Raw genomic sequence first — 15,135 nt, 5'->3', positions numbered from 1 at the left:
TTTATCTTTATAAATCATTGCTATTTACTGTTTCACTATGTATCCATGTACAAGTTGTGCGTCCGAACAGATTATTTCAAACAATAACTTGAAGAAGTTTCTTTAAACTCTTGTGCTGGATAATATTAAGTGTTATTTGATGAATATTATTCTTTATGTCTGAAGACAAACATAAGTGAGAGCTTTAATTGTCCTTAGCGTCCGGACACACAAACCGCAATTCTTGTTGGCGCTTTGCGTTGCCAAGTTGGATGATTTTCGAATAAAGATCGTCAGTTCCTGATCGCAAGTTGGATGATTTTCGAACAAAGATCGTCAGTTCCTGATCGCAAGTTGGATGATTTTCGAATAAAGATCGTCACTTCCTGATCAGAAATTTGCACAATACAATACATTAAAAAAATAAACATGAAATTGAAAGGGAAGGAGGGCCGACTAAAAAGCAGAGCTTGTAGGTTGTAAGCCCCCCTGTAAAAGTAATTATTATGAATTATTATTTTATGAGAAAAAAACAACAACAATAACAATAACTGATTCAGTAATACAAAAAATCACTTTTAAACGCAAAACATTGATAAATACATACATGTTTATAAAAAGAAACAATCAAAGTTGCATAAAGTCACACTACAAATTATATTTGATTGGGGAATGCAATAGCCTATAGTAACTATTCAGAAGAAAGCTTTTAAGTCCCCTTTTGAAAATTTGTATCGAATTACACTGTATAATATCATTTGAAAGTGAATTCCACAGTTTATTCCTTTAAACAATCTTGGTCCGGATTTGATGTTTGTAGTTTCAGCAACCTTTAATACAGCTCTTAAATCATTTTTGAATATACAACAATGCTATTCACTGTATCGTTAGGTATTCCTTTACAAGTCGTATGTCCGAACAGTTTATTTCAAACAGTAATTTGAAAAAAAGTTTCTTTAAATGCCTATGTTGGACAATATTGGGTGCTATTTGATGCCAGAGACAAACGTTAAGTGAAAGCTTTGATTTTCCTCAGCGTCCGGACACACAGCCCACTATCCTCTTAGCGCACTGCGTTGCCAAGTCTGGATGTTTGTCGAATGACTCGATCATCATTTCCTGCCAATGCCCTCGATCTGGGTGAACATTTGAGGTTTCACTAGTCTCAAGGAATTAGTCATTTATTTCATCTTGTTCTGTGCTCCGAAGTATTCTGAAGCAGACTTTTACGACACAACACACACATACACACGCACATACATATAACTCATGCACCTCCCCCCCCCCCCCCCCCCGAAAAAAAAATGAAGGTTGAAGAGTTGTCCAACTGTCCGTTAATAGGGACCTTTAGATTTGCACGCCGACATAATGGACTGCTACGTGTGACATCCTTTTAAGGCAATGTGACGTCTGTTGAGGTCTTAAAGTGTAACATGGTCTTAAAGTGTAACACGACTCCCTAGCTCCTGAAAAAATAGTCGCTGCGTGCGCGCGGCGCGTACGCACAGCTGTAGCTAGCTAGCTGTACATGATTGTATGTGTAATGCTCGCTCTCGCTTATGCTACGGTCACAAATGGTTCGTACGAACGATAATTTTGTACGAATCTCCCTGTTTTTCCATTGTCTTCTCGAATTTCCATTGTCTGAAAATCGTTCGTAATGGCATTTGTGACCGAGGCTTAAATTGGGCTAACTAGCTAGTTGGCAGCAATAATTCAACATCTTAAAAAAGAGGGGAATAAAGACCGATCAGAGCACATAGTTCCATGAGTAGGTATTTTTTGTTTATCCCATACACAAAACGTTGCCAATATAGGAGGGAAAATGAGATAGAAAAGAAAAGGAAGAATAGAAAGAAAGTAAAAAGAGTTAAAAAAACGAAGACACATAATTATAAAAAAAAAATTAATGGAAGAAATAAAGAATATGGGAAAAACGAACTACGAAAAAAAAGAAACATGAAATGTTTTATTAAAGAAAAAATGAAATGAAAGGAAAAGAAATAATATGAATGAAAGGAAGACGACAGAAGAAGGGAAACTATTCTTTTTATTTTATTTCTTTTATTCATTTTCAGTTCTGAATACAAAAAAACATCAGTATACACTAAAACATACATAAAGAAATATGAATATATTTTAAACAGAACTGGCCAGTGCTCCAAGATAAACAAATGTTAATGCCTTGTGAGCGCTGACAATTAAGTAGATGTTCAAGCAAAATGCATACATTTGGGAGTACCTGATAATGCAAACATACAGCAAACAGATTAAGAGAAGAATATTAGGTAGAAAGAATGAAACAAAATGCAAATGGCAAAGGACGGTGTTTCAAGTGCTGTGCAGAGCAGTGATATAACGAAATCTTTGCTATATAAGGTATAAAATTGATAAGAAGACGAAGGGGATGGAAGAGAATTGGTTTGCGTCAAAAAAAGATTATAGATAAAAGTAGGAATAATAAGCAGGGCCCAGGGAATGACTTCAGTAAGGATGCGAGGTGCTGACAAGCAAGGAAAAAGTAGGAAAAACACAGATCCTAAGATAATAGGTCCTGTAAATTTGCCTGAGTGTGAAAAACGAAAACAAGTCATTATAAAAAAAAGGAATTATATAGAAAGAGAAAAGGGTCCTCGTCTCTTGACAAACGTAGGCCTAAAAAGAGTTTCTAATACACTGGCCAGGATAGTAATGCAGCTGTTCGATGTGCTAGCTAGCTAGGTTTCAAAGTACAAAGTGCGTCTGCGAGCTCCACGTACGCATGTTCAACACAGGGACTATTTTTTCAGGAGCTAGGGAGTCGTGTTACACTTTAAGACCATGTTACACTTTAAGACCTCATTAGACGTCCTTTTAACCCTAATAAGGCCGGGGGGGCCATCATGCCCCCCCCCCCCCTCCACGATTTTTCTGATTGTTCGTGAACGCATATGGGTGGCGCCCCGCCGCTCGCTGACTTTTTTCTTTCGAGTCTAGCGCAACTTTTAAAACAATTTTTTTGAAAATCGGCCCTACGGTTACAAGGTCACGTGACCTTTTGTCTTTGCATGTCAGCCCGAAAATCGTTCATTTTCATGATTTGTGTACAAAACCTACGGAAAAGTCAGTTTTCCTAATAATAGATCAAACATGGGTTATTGGGTCTTGTTCAAAGTTTAAGTGGTTGTTTTGGCAGTCAAAAAGTTGCATTGTAGTTAGAAATGAAATAAAACAACAAAAACAATGAAATACATAAGTTAAAAAAACAATGAAATACATTAGAAATTACCAAAAAAAGAGATAACATAAGTAATAAGCTCGCTCTTCCAATTTTTTGTTTTGTATTATTATTCCGAATGGTCTAATGAATGAAAAAGAATGCTTAAATATGAATAATATATGATTTATGGTTAAAAATATGATTTTTATGACCTTATTAGCATAAATTACCATTATGAGTAAATTTTTCAAAAAATTGAAATTTCCATAGACATGTGTGCAATGCCCCCCCCCCCCCCCCCCCCCCCCCGGCCGTACTAAGACCTCAAATAGCCCGGCCTTTTTATGGTTTAGGCACTGCCGGGCACTGGGCAGTGCCTTAAAAGGATGTCACACGTAGCAGTCCACTATTTCGACGTGCAAATCTAAAAGTCCCTAATAATAGGGACTTTTAGATGTGCACGACGAGAACGTGGACTGCTCGTGTGACATCCTTTTAAGGCAATGTGACGTCACTGCCAGTGCCTTAAAAGGACATCACATTGCCTTAAAAGGATGTCAGACGAGCAGTCCACGTTCACGTCGTGTAAATCTAAAAGTCCCTATTAGCTCACTAATGATTGACGGATGCTGTCACAAGATGAATGAGATCCGGGGCATTTTTTGAGGGTGGAACTTAGCAGGTCTGAGAAAATTGCTTTAAAACATATTTTAGAATCTATGAAATATATTTAGATGTTTGAAAAACAAGATATGAGTTGTATGCAGCCCTACACATCAACAGGAATCAACTTATATTTGGAGGTCACCCGACCTTTACGAAAGCCAAGGAATCGCAAACTTTCCGAAATGGTAAACTGGTATACAGAATTCTGAATAGCAATGACATGAATTATATTATTATTATTTTGCCCAAATTTATACAAACTCCTAGATCCTTTATAATGTTGCACTCAACAATGGCTGGGCTTTAGATAATAGCGGAATATGATCGCCAATATTTTCGACAATTTCAAGCCCGGTTCAATTTCGAAACATTCCGGTTAATCCTATAGAAATAACGTTCGGATTACGTAAAACGTCATTGTCAGGTTCGCATTGTTCACGCAGCGCTATTGAAATAAGAATAAAGAATTTGAATAAAATTACATGTGGTAGCGTAGGACAAACATTAGAGACCACTCTAACCCAACTAACATAGCCTTTCAAAACATTAATACGCATTTTCTTATTAATATTCCAGCCTCTGATGTTTCAGAAAATCTCTAAATTGACAAAAAATGATAATAACCATCCATTCTTCACAGATCTCACGCCTGCTGAGCTACGCCCCTTGAAAAAAGGGTAATAGTTATTACGGTCAAGTGGCTTGATGACGCATTTGACGTCATTGCGGGAATATCCGATTTTTCCTACAAAATAGATCTTACGATCTCATTAATTAGGAATGGCGAAATTGCCAGAAACGTACTGGGATTATCAAGTGCATATTATTTTTCGGATGAATGTTTTTTTTCTTCCTTCAATTAATATCATGGTTTGCCTTTTAAAGAAATGTTAATGCCTAAATAACCCTCCTTTTCACCGGAGAGTCTCCTGCAGTGACGTCCTATGCTATTGCGCAATACAGCCACGAAACTGGACTTTTTTCTGAGCGTTCTGAGTCGTCATGTTTAAAGGTAGATTCCAGAATTATTTATAATTTCTAAGAAAATAATTGTCACGTTCGGAATCTCCGTCATAAATTATTCTAAATGTTTTTGTTTTTCCCTTCATTTTGTTAGCCTGTTTTGGTTAGAGTGGCCCTTTAAAGGCCCACTGCACTACTGGTAGCTACTTGCGCCCTCAATTATAACAAACAATGCCTAATCGGTGACCATTAGTCCCCCATGATCCTCTTTTTCTTATGTTAACTGAGAGCTGAGTTGATGAGATAACCACCTGTCCAGTGACCTTGCAGAGCGGTCTAATCCCTCCTGTAAACTACGGCAGATAAGCTTTAAGGCTTGTCTTAGCTAGCATCAATTATTGAATACAATATTATTCGTAACAGGTGATTGAAACGAGGCACTTATAAAAGTGTGCATTAAATTATACATTTCAAAAATGGTCTATTACATTACTTGATTATCGAAACTAGTTGTCATCGTGTTAGTTATTGGCTTGGCATCAGAAATGGCAAGATGAAGGTTGAATTCTTGAAAAAAAGACTTTTATGAGCTGGTTTGATTTCCGATCCAGCTTCCGTTGGGAAGCACACCAAAACGGATATAGGTCGAAGCGTTGTATGACTACTGCTACCTAAACATTATCATTCTTGGAAGTATATAATATCACGCGATATAATTCTGAACATTGTTCATACCTGTGCCATAGGTCTCCATGCAACTGATGTCACAACCGGTTCAGAACTGTTTAGTATACATTTTTTCTGGATATAAATCGGAACTACGGATATAAAGGTTTCAACGTGATCAATAGACTAGCGAAATGGAGAGACGCCTTAATACGATGAGCGTTAATGAGTGTTTTCAAATTTAGTTACCAAACAGTGTCTAAACAGTGTCTAGTAATGCCCTTATTGCATTGTGAGCGGCTTCATTCTGTTTGAGAGGATCTTGCTTGTATATTAACATTATTTTGTGATTAGGAACATGCCTAGAGCGAGGAGAACTTCGTTCACGTCAAGTTTAGACGTGAATTCCTTTTCTACCGATGTTTACACTTTGGAGAAGACCGGGCGGGAGGTTGCCCGAGGCCGGTGGATCACAGTCGAACCTCTGCTGATTCTCTCCAACATGGCTAGCGCCGGTCTCCTGGTGACGAGGTTGCAGTACCTCCGCGCCCGCATCGCGCATGATAAATTCAACCAGACTTCTGATTATGGCGCTAACGAGTCATCGGAATGCGACGCAGCCATCCAGAATAGCAGTAGTATTCAACTGCAGCAGGCGATTCAAGTCGAGTTATCGCTTTATTCGCTGATCTTGAACGCACTTAGTACTTTTCCCGCCATTTTCTCGACGATACTCCTTGGATCACTCAGCGATCGCATTGGACGGAGGATCGGTCTCGTCGTGCCGATCATTGGTCTGGTCATTCAGTGCGCGCTTTACGTCACCATCTTCTACGCGCATCTACCAATATGGGTGTGTTTTGTTGCTGATACGTTACAGGGCCTTGCAGGTATATCATGCATGCCTTCATTTTCTTTGTAACTATGGTAACAATGAACCAAACAACATTAAGGCCTTTTCAGACTTTTCGCATATCTTAACAAGCGCGTAATAGCCAACAACAATTTTTTTAATAGTAACATTGTGATATTCTGATTTCAGCCATTTTTGAATGCCTAAAACGCTTCAACTTTCTTCGCCCCCCCCCCCCCACCCCAAACAAAAAAATAGATGCATGAATGAAAAAAACAATGACGTCTTCAGCTAGTATACAGGGTGGCCAAAACAAGAACTCTACACCAGAGATCTGCAATTCCAACGTCATGATTGGCACAATGTCATCGATTTATTAATTTTGGAAGGAAATTCGTTTCCAAACAAAATGACACCAAGATCAACAATTTGGGGTAAGGCGATTTGAATCTATGGCTATTCTGTTGCTACCTTCTTTGCAACCGTATATAGTCATGCTTCAAGCAGGGAGAAATTTGCGCAGGATGACTACCCACACGATCAGCTGTGGTGATAAGCAGTGAGTCATTATACAGTGCGTCCCAGAAACAAACGAAACCGAGAATTTGCAATGTTTTATCATAACTTAATCACAATATAATTAATAAATGACACATATTTGTAAAGGTTAGATCCTCCTCTTTCATTTTGTAGCAACAGACACAGTCTTTCGTCAACTCTGTTTGTTGCTACGGCAGGCAGCCAATGAACGCGAATTCGTTTTTAAATCAAATTATGTAAATGCAAGTATTACCTTAAACAAACAAAACTTTGTTATTCCTGGCTCATTTTTCCTGATTGAGGTGTCATCTGAAAGGGCAAAAAATGAACTTACTAGAAGTGTGATTTTCTCTCTGAATTCAGATACAGCTCGCCAAATGACGTTTTGGTCCTCTCTTCAAATTGTTTTTAATCATTCATGCATGAAATATGCATCACTTGAGTTGCATCATTATGAAAGAGGAGGAGTTAACCTTTATAAATATGTGTCATTTTTTAATTATATTTGCGATTAAGTTATGATAAAACATCGACAATTCTTGGTTTCGTTTTTCTGGGACGCACTGTATATCGTTGAAATGTGTAGATCTTAGGTGTTGCCGTTTTTTTTTTTGCCCACCCTGTATATGTCTGGACTTTGATAAAAGGAAACATAGATCGATCATGGGATGTTGGTTTGTTATTGCCAAATTAATGTAAAAGAATTTCACCTTAATCAGGAAGGGCATTAAAGATATTTTATCCCTTTTGCAGCCAACATCAAAGTCTGTAGAACTTTGCGGGAATTATGAATATATCTGTCCTAACTGTGAAATTTAAACGTTAGCAGTTGAAATTATGCAAGGGAACCCGTTTAGTTGATTGCAATCACTTTTGTTGATTCGACAACTATTGGTCATTATTTCCCCACAAAAAGCCATTTTCAAACCCTTTTGTTTTGAGAGAAGTTCTAAATAATTATTGTCTTTCAAATGCCGTTGGAATTTAATCTTTACATTTTGATGACATGCAAATGGAACATAGCACCTTTAAAGATGGTTTTCTTTTAATAACGGTAACAAAATTATGTGGCGGAGTATCCCCATTGTATGTGAAGTCATGGTTGAAATATTTCTTCATCCAAATGGATTCCTGATTCAACTCAGTCTAACTTTACATGAAATTCTCATTCCAATTTTAAGGAATCGTCCTTTTTTCGTTATAATAAACAATTTACAATTTTGTAGTTCAGGAATCATAGACTATATTTTACTTTAATGAGAATAATAGAGATAACCTTTCAATCATAGATATCATCAAACTACATGAATTGTCTCAAAGCAATTGTGTATAAATATTTCACATTTCACCTGTCTTTCAACAACGTTCAGCAAAATATTTGTAGAAGATCAGGCATTAGGGACTTTTAGATTTGTACGAAGACAATGTGGATTGCTACGGTCGACGTCCTTTTAATGCACTGCCTTGAATGGACGTCACACGTATCAGTCCACGCAAATCTAAAAGTCCCTATTCATTTCCATACCCTCCCTTTTCTCTTAGAAATATGGTTAAAGAACTTTTTTGCAACGATCACCTCAAGGGGACCGGATATTCTTTGTCTATGTGAGATATAATATAACAATCTTAAAATATCATGAACTTCCTCCCGAAATGTTGCACTTCCGTCGAAAGGTTAAGCCGTCATTTCACCTGGGACTCTACATCCCCTTTCCTTCTCCCCTCCCCACCTACCCAGGCCCCTTGAAATATCTGCGTCAGCTGTGAGTCGAAAGTTTCCTCTTGAAATGGTTCGCTTCCGCCAAAAGGAAGGCTATTTCATGACCCCTTGACCCCACCCCTCAAAAAAGAAGAAGAAAAAAAAAAGACCTTTAGTTTGTATTGAGACCGACTAGCAAAACTACAAAGATGGAAGCATTAATGTAGAACGTATATACAAGCGTACTAGCGTACAAGCGTACTAGAATTAAAGTATTATCATTTAACTTAATCATAGAACTTGTGAGAAATGTAGAGAAACTGGATGCAGTTGCATGGGTTGTTCTTTTATTTTGTTAACTCGGCAGAGGCCACGGTCATGTTCAAGCATTTACGCTTACGACATGTGGTCTCCTGCTTTTCCTTTTGTATGAAACTTTTATTTCAACTAGAAACAAATTTTGTCAAACTTACATGTTATTCATTATATTTATTTGTATTTTTCTTTGTATTGATATGAAAAAGTGGAAATAAAACAAAACGAAACAAAAACAAAAACAAAATATTAGCTCCAGTCAGATATAACGCTTCTCATCCTCGTTGCGATGGTCATGTGACAGCATTTCGACCAATCGCACATCAGTATCGATATAGACAATTTAATATATTAAAATGTTCCATGTTTAATTGGCTGATTATTTACTTTAAAGACCAACCACTTGTCATTTCGCTGATCTCGCGTTCAGGTGGATATGGACTTTTGCTCAGTACAGCATCAGCATACATCGCTGACGTCACTAGTGTGGAGCAGCGAACATGGCGTCTCGTCATTGCGGAGGCGGCGCTTGTTCTAGGCTCCGGAGTTATCCAGCCAATCAACGGCTTCATTATACAATACTGCGGTATAGGCGTGGCCTTCTGCACTTCACTAGGCGTGGCGTTGCCAGGGTTACTTTATGCTGTTTGTCCATTGACCACGCCCGAAACGGTAGAGGAAGATACAGAGGAAACTTTGGGTGAATACATCAAAGGTGAAGAAATTGATTATCCTTATTGCAAATTTTCTCTTATAGTGGATACGTCGCCGGACTGCCGATCACAAGGTCCGCGGTTCAAGTCCCGACGCTGCACTAATGTCCTTTGGCAAGACATTGATCTACATTTGCCACACTCCACCCAGGTGAAGTAAATGGGTACCTGGTAGGAATGTATTCCTTGAAACGCAGCGCGCGTAACAGCTGCACTAATAAAGCCAGGGTAATTATGCTGCATTATAATTGTAGAGCGCTTAGAGACTTCTGACAAAGTAAGTGTTAGGCGCTATATAAGCACTGTAATTATTATTATTATTATGTTTTTGTGTGTTATTTGAATTGAATTTAAATATGGAATTCAATGTTTTCTATGTCATTATTTTCAAACATGGATTTTTCTATCCAAGAATGTAAATTTCATACTATTTTCTATTAATTGCAGTAAATGATTTGAACATGTACGTCTACATGATCAGATGAAATTAATTTTAACATTTTGAATTCATACAAAACATAACTGAGATATAAAAGGGTTACAACGTGTGTCCATACCTGAAACTCGATTATTTTGCTTACAACCCTTTTTGTTTTCGTTCTTCCAAAGTTTTTAAGTTTGTATATTGATGAATTATCGGAAACAGTGGACTCTGGTATAATAGAAGTGGCTGCTGAGAAGTCTGCCATCCATACTTTAAGTATATACTTTAAGTATGGATGACAGACGTAACTTGCGTAGCCCGTAATGTCTGTTTACAACAATAATTTGTGTATGATTATGATCACCAACTTCCTGGCGACTAGCACTGATCATTAGTTTCAACCAACAACAATATATAATGACATTATCTAAAAAATAAAATTGTCTATCCAACCCCCAAAAACTTTTCTTGATCATAATTTAAAAACTCATGTTGATCGCAGAACCCCCAAGCCACCCCCCCCCCCACAAGTAGTAATGATAAATAAAAATATATTTATGAATAAATTATATATAAAATCCTAATAATCGCGATTTGCATGATGGTTCATTTTTATTTCATACAGATATCTTTCGCGGGATTTACCGCTTGCTTTCCATCAACGTCAACGGCAGACGTTGGAAGATCGCTTTCCTCTTTATCGCCGAACTCTTCTTGAATACCGTGATCAACGGGCTTCAGATCGTCCCCACCTATGGGCTCGGTCCACCGTTCTGCTGGGGCCCGAGTATTGTGGGCTATTTTACCGCCGCTGTGGCTATCTTACCCGTCATCGGTACTACATTCATTTTATTTTTCAATAAACTAATAATGAATTATAATGGATGTATTTTTCTTTCATAAACACAAAAAGGGATGTTATTAATGTTTATTTACATGTATTATGAATATTTGTTCATTCTTTAAAAAACACAACTTCATCCTGTGTATCATAACCGATGTATAAACGAATAATGATTGCATAACTTTCATGATAAATGTACCCAGCATTCGTAATTTTCTTTTCGATGTGTTTTTCTGTTTTATACAAATTGTGTTTATTTCCCCCATCGCAGATAGTATATCCGAAATGGTTTCGGTTTAAAAAAATACTAATCAACAGAACTAGCCTGCATCACAGCTACACAATTCGGAAAATCTAGCTTAAAGGAAATCTATGGTAGCCCAAAAGGGACACCATGAAATTGCAGATAATTCGCGACCAAATTCAAAACGTGGCAAATTTTAAAATTCGCGACGAAATACGCGACGTCGTGAGTTTCGTCATGAATTATTCGCGACAGAATATGTCGCGTCGCATATTTCGTCGCGGATTTCGTCGTGAATGTTGTTCGTTCATTTGGTATTCTATTACTCTGTTCTCTTTCTCTCCCTCTATCTTTATATTTCTCACTTTCTATCCCCTCTTTCTCTCTCTCTCTCTCTCATTCCCTCTTATTCTCTCTATCCTGGTACATTTTGGAATGTAACGATTTAGGATTTAGCGCCTGTTGAAATTATACTCTCTTCCTTATTTGTTCTCATCCTCTTTCGAGGTATTCGAGGTAACATAAAAACAAAATCAAAGTTTTACAGCAACCATTGAACTGTACTCTATATCTTGCCATATGCACAGGTGTAACAGTAGCTGTGAAACTGTTCGGAATTTGTATGGATGATTTGTGGATGATCTTTTGCGGAACGCTGGCCATGGCAGCCTCCTGCGTGGCGACAGGTGTAGCGCCCTCTACGCCGTATCTATTCATAGGTAAGAGTGAATTTGTCGTATATGTGTTTATTTGTTTATTCCGTTTTGGTAAACGAATATACAAGAATAACAAGATATATAAATCAAATAATTTACATAAAATGATGTAATAAGTTTGTATCAGAGGCAAAATAGAATTATGACGAAGAAAAGGTTTTGTTGAATGGCTGCATCTTCCACTGACTCCTTTGTGCCTGCACCTTTCATCTTTTATTATTATTATTATAATTATAATCATGGTTTCCTTCGGAAACATTAAATATATTGAATAAAGGTAACTACTCACACAAGATACTAATACTTTTTATCATTTGTTTAAAAAATCTTTATATAGCACTGGTTCCATACAGCATAGGATGTCTCATCTCGCCTGTTATGAAAGGAGTCCTTTCTAAACTCGTGGATGAGCACGAACAGGGTAGGTTGGCCTGATAGGAATTAGAGTGATATTTAAAGAAGAATTTGTCTGATGGTGATGAGGAGAAGTTTTTTGATGATCATAATGACGACAATGAAAGGCCTATATGATGATGAGGATGGTGATGACAATAAAGAAGACGATATTGATTGATGACGATGGTGGTGGTAGTGATGTTGGTGTTGGTACAATTGTAGTGATGATGATGGTGATGATGATCGATTTGACAAAAAATGCTTAATGATAAAAGTAATGATCATGTATTGTGGCAATTACGAAAATGAAAATCAAGATGTCAAGAAAATTAAGTTGATAACATTTATGATTATGATCATCAATAGCATGATCATGTTGATGATACAAATTACTGTAATAGTCATCATGATGAATTTATACTTTACTTTCTAATTTCTCATTCATATCTACAACAGGGTCTGTCTTTGCTCTGGCTGGTTGTATGGTGAATATATCTCAGTTCGTTGGACCGGTTCTGGCAAACGCCCTTTACGCTTCAACAGTGTCATTCTTTTCGCCTCTAGCATTTTACGTTTTGGCTGGACTATTGATTTTTCCTACAATTCTGAACGGGTAAATTCCTTTCTCTTCTAGTTAATCACCTATAAGGCATACTGCAATTATCATGCAGTACCTTTTGATGGTTTGAATTTATCGAGAACAAAATAATGATGATAATGATAATGATAAAGTGCTAATATAAAATGTATTTAGTCTCAATAAAACGCCGGGTCAAAACGGCTTTCACGACCACAATATTGCATAAGATTCCCTGTCAATATAATTCCTCATATCTCGTCAAATTTTGAGCGTAATTTCTCATCGGCACCAATATCAAAGATACCTGCTCATAACTCTTTCATCGTTTTTCATGAAGTGATTGTGAGAACATTATTTATTCTTGATAGATAAAGTTTATTTCTTCTCAGAACTGAATTAATGAACTGAATCTAAAGAGTCATAGAGATGATCACTAAAGTTCTGAGAAGATATAAACTTTATCTATCAAAAATTAATCATATTGTCACAATCTCTTGATGTAAAAAGCTAAGAAATAATCATTCCAAGTTGATGTGCAACAGTATATATTAAATTTGAGGCCATCTTAGAAGGCTGACAGTCCAAGAGGCCGACATCTTAAGAAACCGACATCCCATGAGATCGACAAAACAAAGTTAGACATAAGCGATTTAATATAGAAAAATAAATGTCAGTTTTATGGATCTTTGTTCTAGTGCCTAGCTTTTAAGTAGGTTCACTTTTCTTTTCCGTAGTTAATGATTAAGAGAACTTTCTTTCATAATTATTCATTAGTATAATTTAATTCAATTTAATTCCATACAATTAAGACATTTTTTATCTAAACAAGTGTTAGTGTTTTGTAAAAATGTATTATGCTTTGTCATTTTAAATGGCAAAATTCTGCAACCAATCAATCATTTAAACAACAGTTGAACCATCTGGAAATGGCTAGAAGGCCTACGAGTCTGATCGTCGGTCTCTAGGGCTGTGGCCATTAAAGCCTCCCTATTCATGAACGAAAAAATCACAAGACAGTGCATGATGGTTCTCCAATTAAGAACGTTATAATATACATCTTTCTTCGTTGTACTCTTTTGCAGGATTGTTCAAAGTTATGGCACGGAAACTCACCTAGGCTACACGCAAATACCAGGTGATGACGATGGTTGATAAACAGAGACAGCGTTCAATTCGGATGGCATCCACTGGTTTCCATAGTAATCAGGAGCATCATCAGCATCATCGATGTCAAAACAGAGCTCATCAATTTGTGTCAATTTAGTGCATCCATCTCGGCCTCCATGTTGGTTTTTGGATGGATTCCCTAATCTCTTGGAGAAGAGTTTTGTGGATACATCATTTATCAAAAATTACGTTTACATCTTATTGTATAATGTAGCTCCGGTAGTCACGGTGAAAGTTGCCCGATGCGCTCCAATATTAGTCGGCTCCAGCTAGGCTACTGATTTTGGTACTCAATTCAACACCTTAGGTGGAGAGAGCAGTTCAAAGGCTAGGCAAAGTTAAAGGACCCTAGTGACGCGTGGGGGCTCGAACCCAAGACATTCGTCGCACCTCCTGTATATAAACCACTCGACTACGACGCAATATATCAAGAAATATATCTTTTTATACTATTTATACATACATTTATACTTAAAAGAAAGTTTTTAAAAAAGGAATAGCGCTTGGCGTAATATATTTTTTTTAATGGGGTGCTTGGGTATAGCGCTCATATCTGTCAGACTTGACACTCCTGGCGCTCCCGATTATAACCATGGCTTTGGCGCTCTAGCAGTTCAAGGAATTAATTCGTGCCAGGGACCTATTTGCATCACCTGGGTTGAGCGTGGCAAATGTAGATCAATGTCTAGCCAAAGGACATTAGTGCCGCGGCTGGACTCGAATCGTGGACCTTGTGATCCACTGTCCAGTGACGTATCCATTTGACCACGACACCCTCTATCCAGACCTAACTTTGAACCTTATATGATCATTATTCTGAAGGTTATGTAGGCCTTTAGGGCCCAGCCTAAAACTGTTTCGGAGATTTTTCATATTTGATTATTGTTTAGTAACATTGTTTCGCGAGTGCCGTATTTAACTCAACCGTTGGCGCCCCCTTCTATTAAATTGTCTAATTTCGTGAATAGCTAAGTCATTTATTTGTAGGAAACTATACAAATAATTCCACGCGTCTCTATCCCCCTTCTCAAACGCACACTCAAACGCACGCACATACAATCATATACACGATATTTCCTCACTCTTTCTCTATCTACTCATCTCTCATTCCCTTGATCTCTCTCTCTCTCTCTGTCTACTGTACTCATCTCTCTCTCTCTCTCTCTTTATC

General features: G+C 37.4%; 1 protein-coding gene across 1 annotated transcript; it reads left to right on the top strand.

Moving 5' to 3' along the window:
- Positions 1-5,716: 5,716 nt before the first annotated feature.
- LOC585144 (proton-coupled folate transporter) lies at positions 5,717-14,399 on the top strand. The gene is made up of 7 exons (XM_030973682.1): positions 5,717-6,363; positions 9,311-9,595; positions 10,643-10,852; positions 11,693-11,824; positions 12,159-12,242; positions 12,674-12,830; positions 13,880-14,399. The coding sequence occupies exons 1-7, from the start codon at positions 5,832-5,834 to the stop codon at positions 13,947-13,949; spliced, it is 1,470 nt and encodes a 489-aa protein (XP_030829542.1). The 5' UTR covers positions 5,717-5,831; the 3' UTR covers positions 13,950-14,399.
- Positions 14,400-15,135: the final 736 nt, after the last annotated feature.

Source organism: Strongylocentrotus purpuratus, unplaced genomic scaffold, assembly GCF_000002235.5.
Source record: "Strongylocentrotus purpuratus isolate Spur 01 unplaced genomic scaffold, Spur_5.0 spur5_contig_865, whole genome shotgun sequence".
Lineage (NCBI taxonomy): Eukaryota > Metazoa > Echinodermata > Echinoidea > Camarodonta > Strongylocentrotidae > Strongylocentrotus > Strongylocentrotus purpuratus.
The sequence above is the reverse complement of the archived record's forward strand: the minus strand, read 5'-3'. Positions and strand labels throughout refer to the sequence as shown.

Bases quoted from the DNA above. Each gene is read 5' to 3' on its own strand.
- LOC585144 (XM_030973682.1), top strand. From the start codon at position 5,832: ATGCCTAGAGCGAGGAGAACTTCGTTCACGTCAAGTTTAGACGTGAAT. The intron at 6,364-9,310 runs GTATATCATGCA...TCTCGCGTTCAG, and splicing joins TACGTTACAGGGCCTTGCAG to GTGGATATGGACTTTTGCTC. The intron at 10,853-11,692 runs GTACTACATTCA...CCATATGCACAG, and splicing joins GGCTATCTTACCCGTCATCG to GTGTAACAGTAGCTGTGAAA.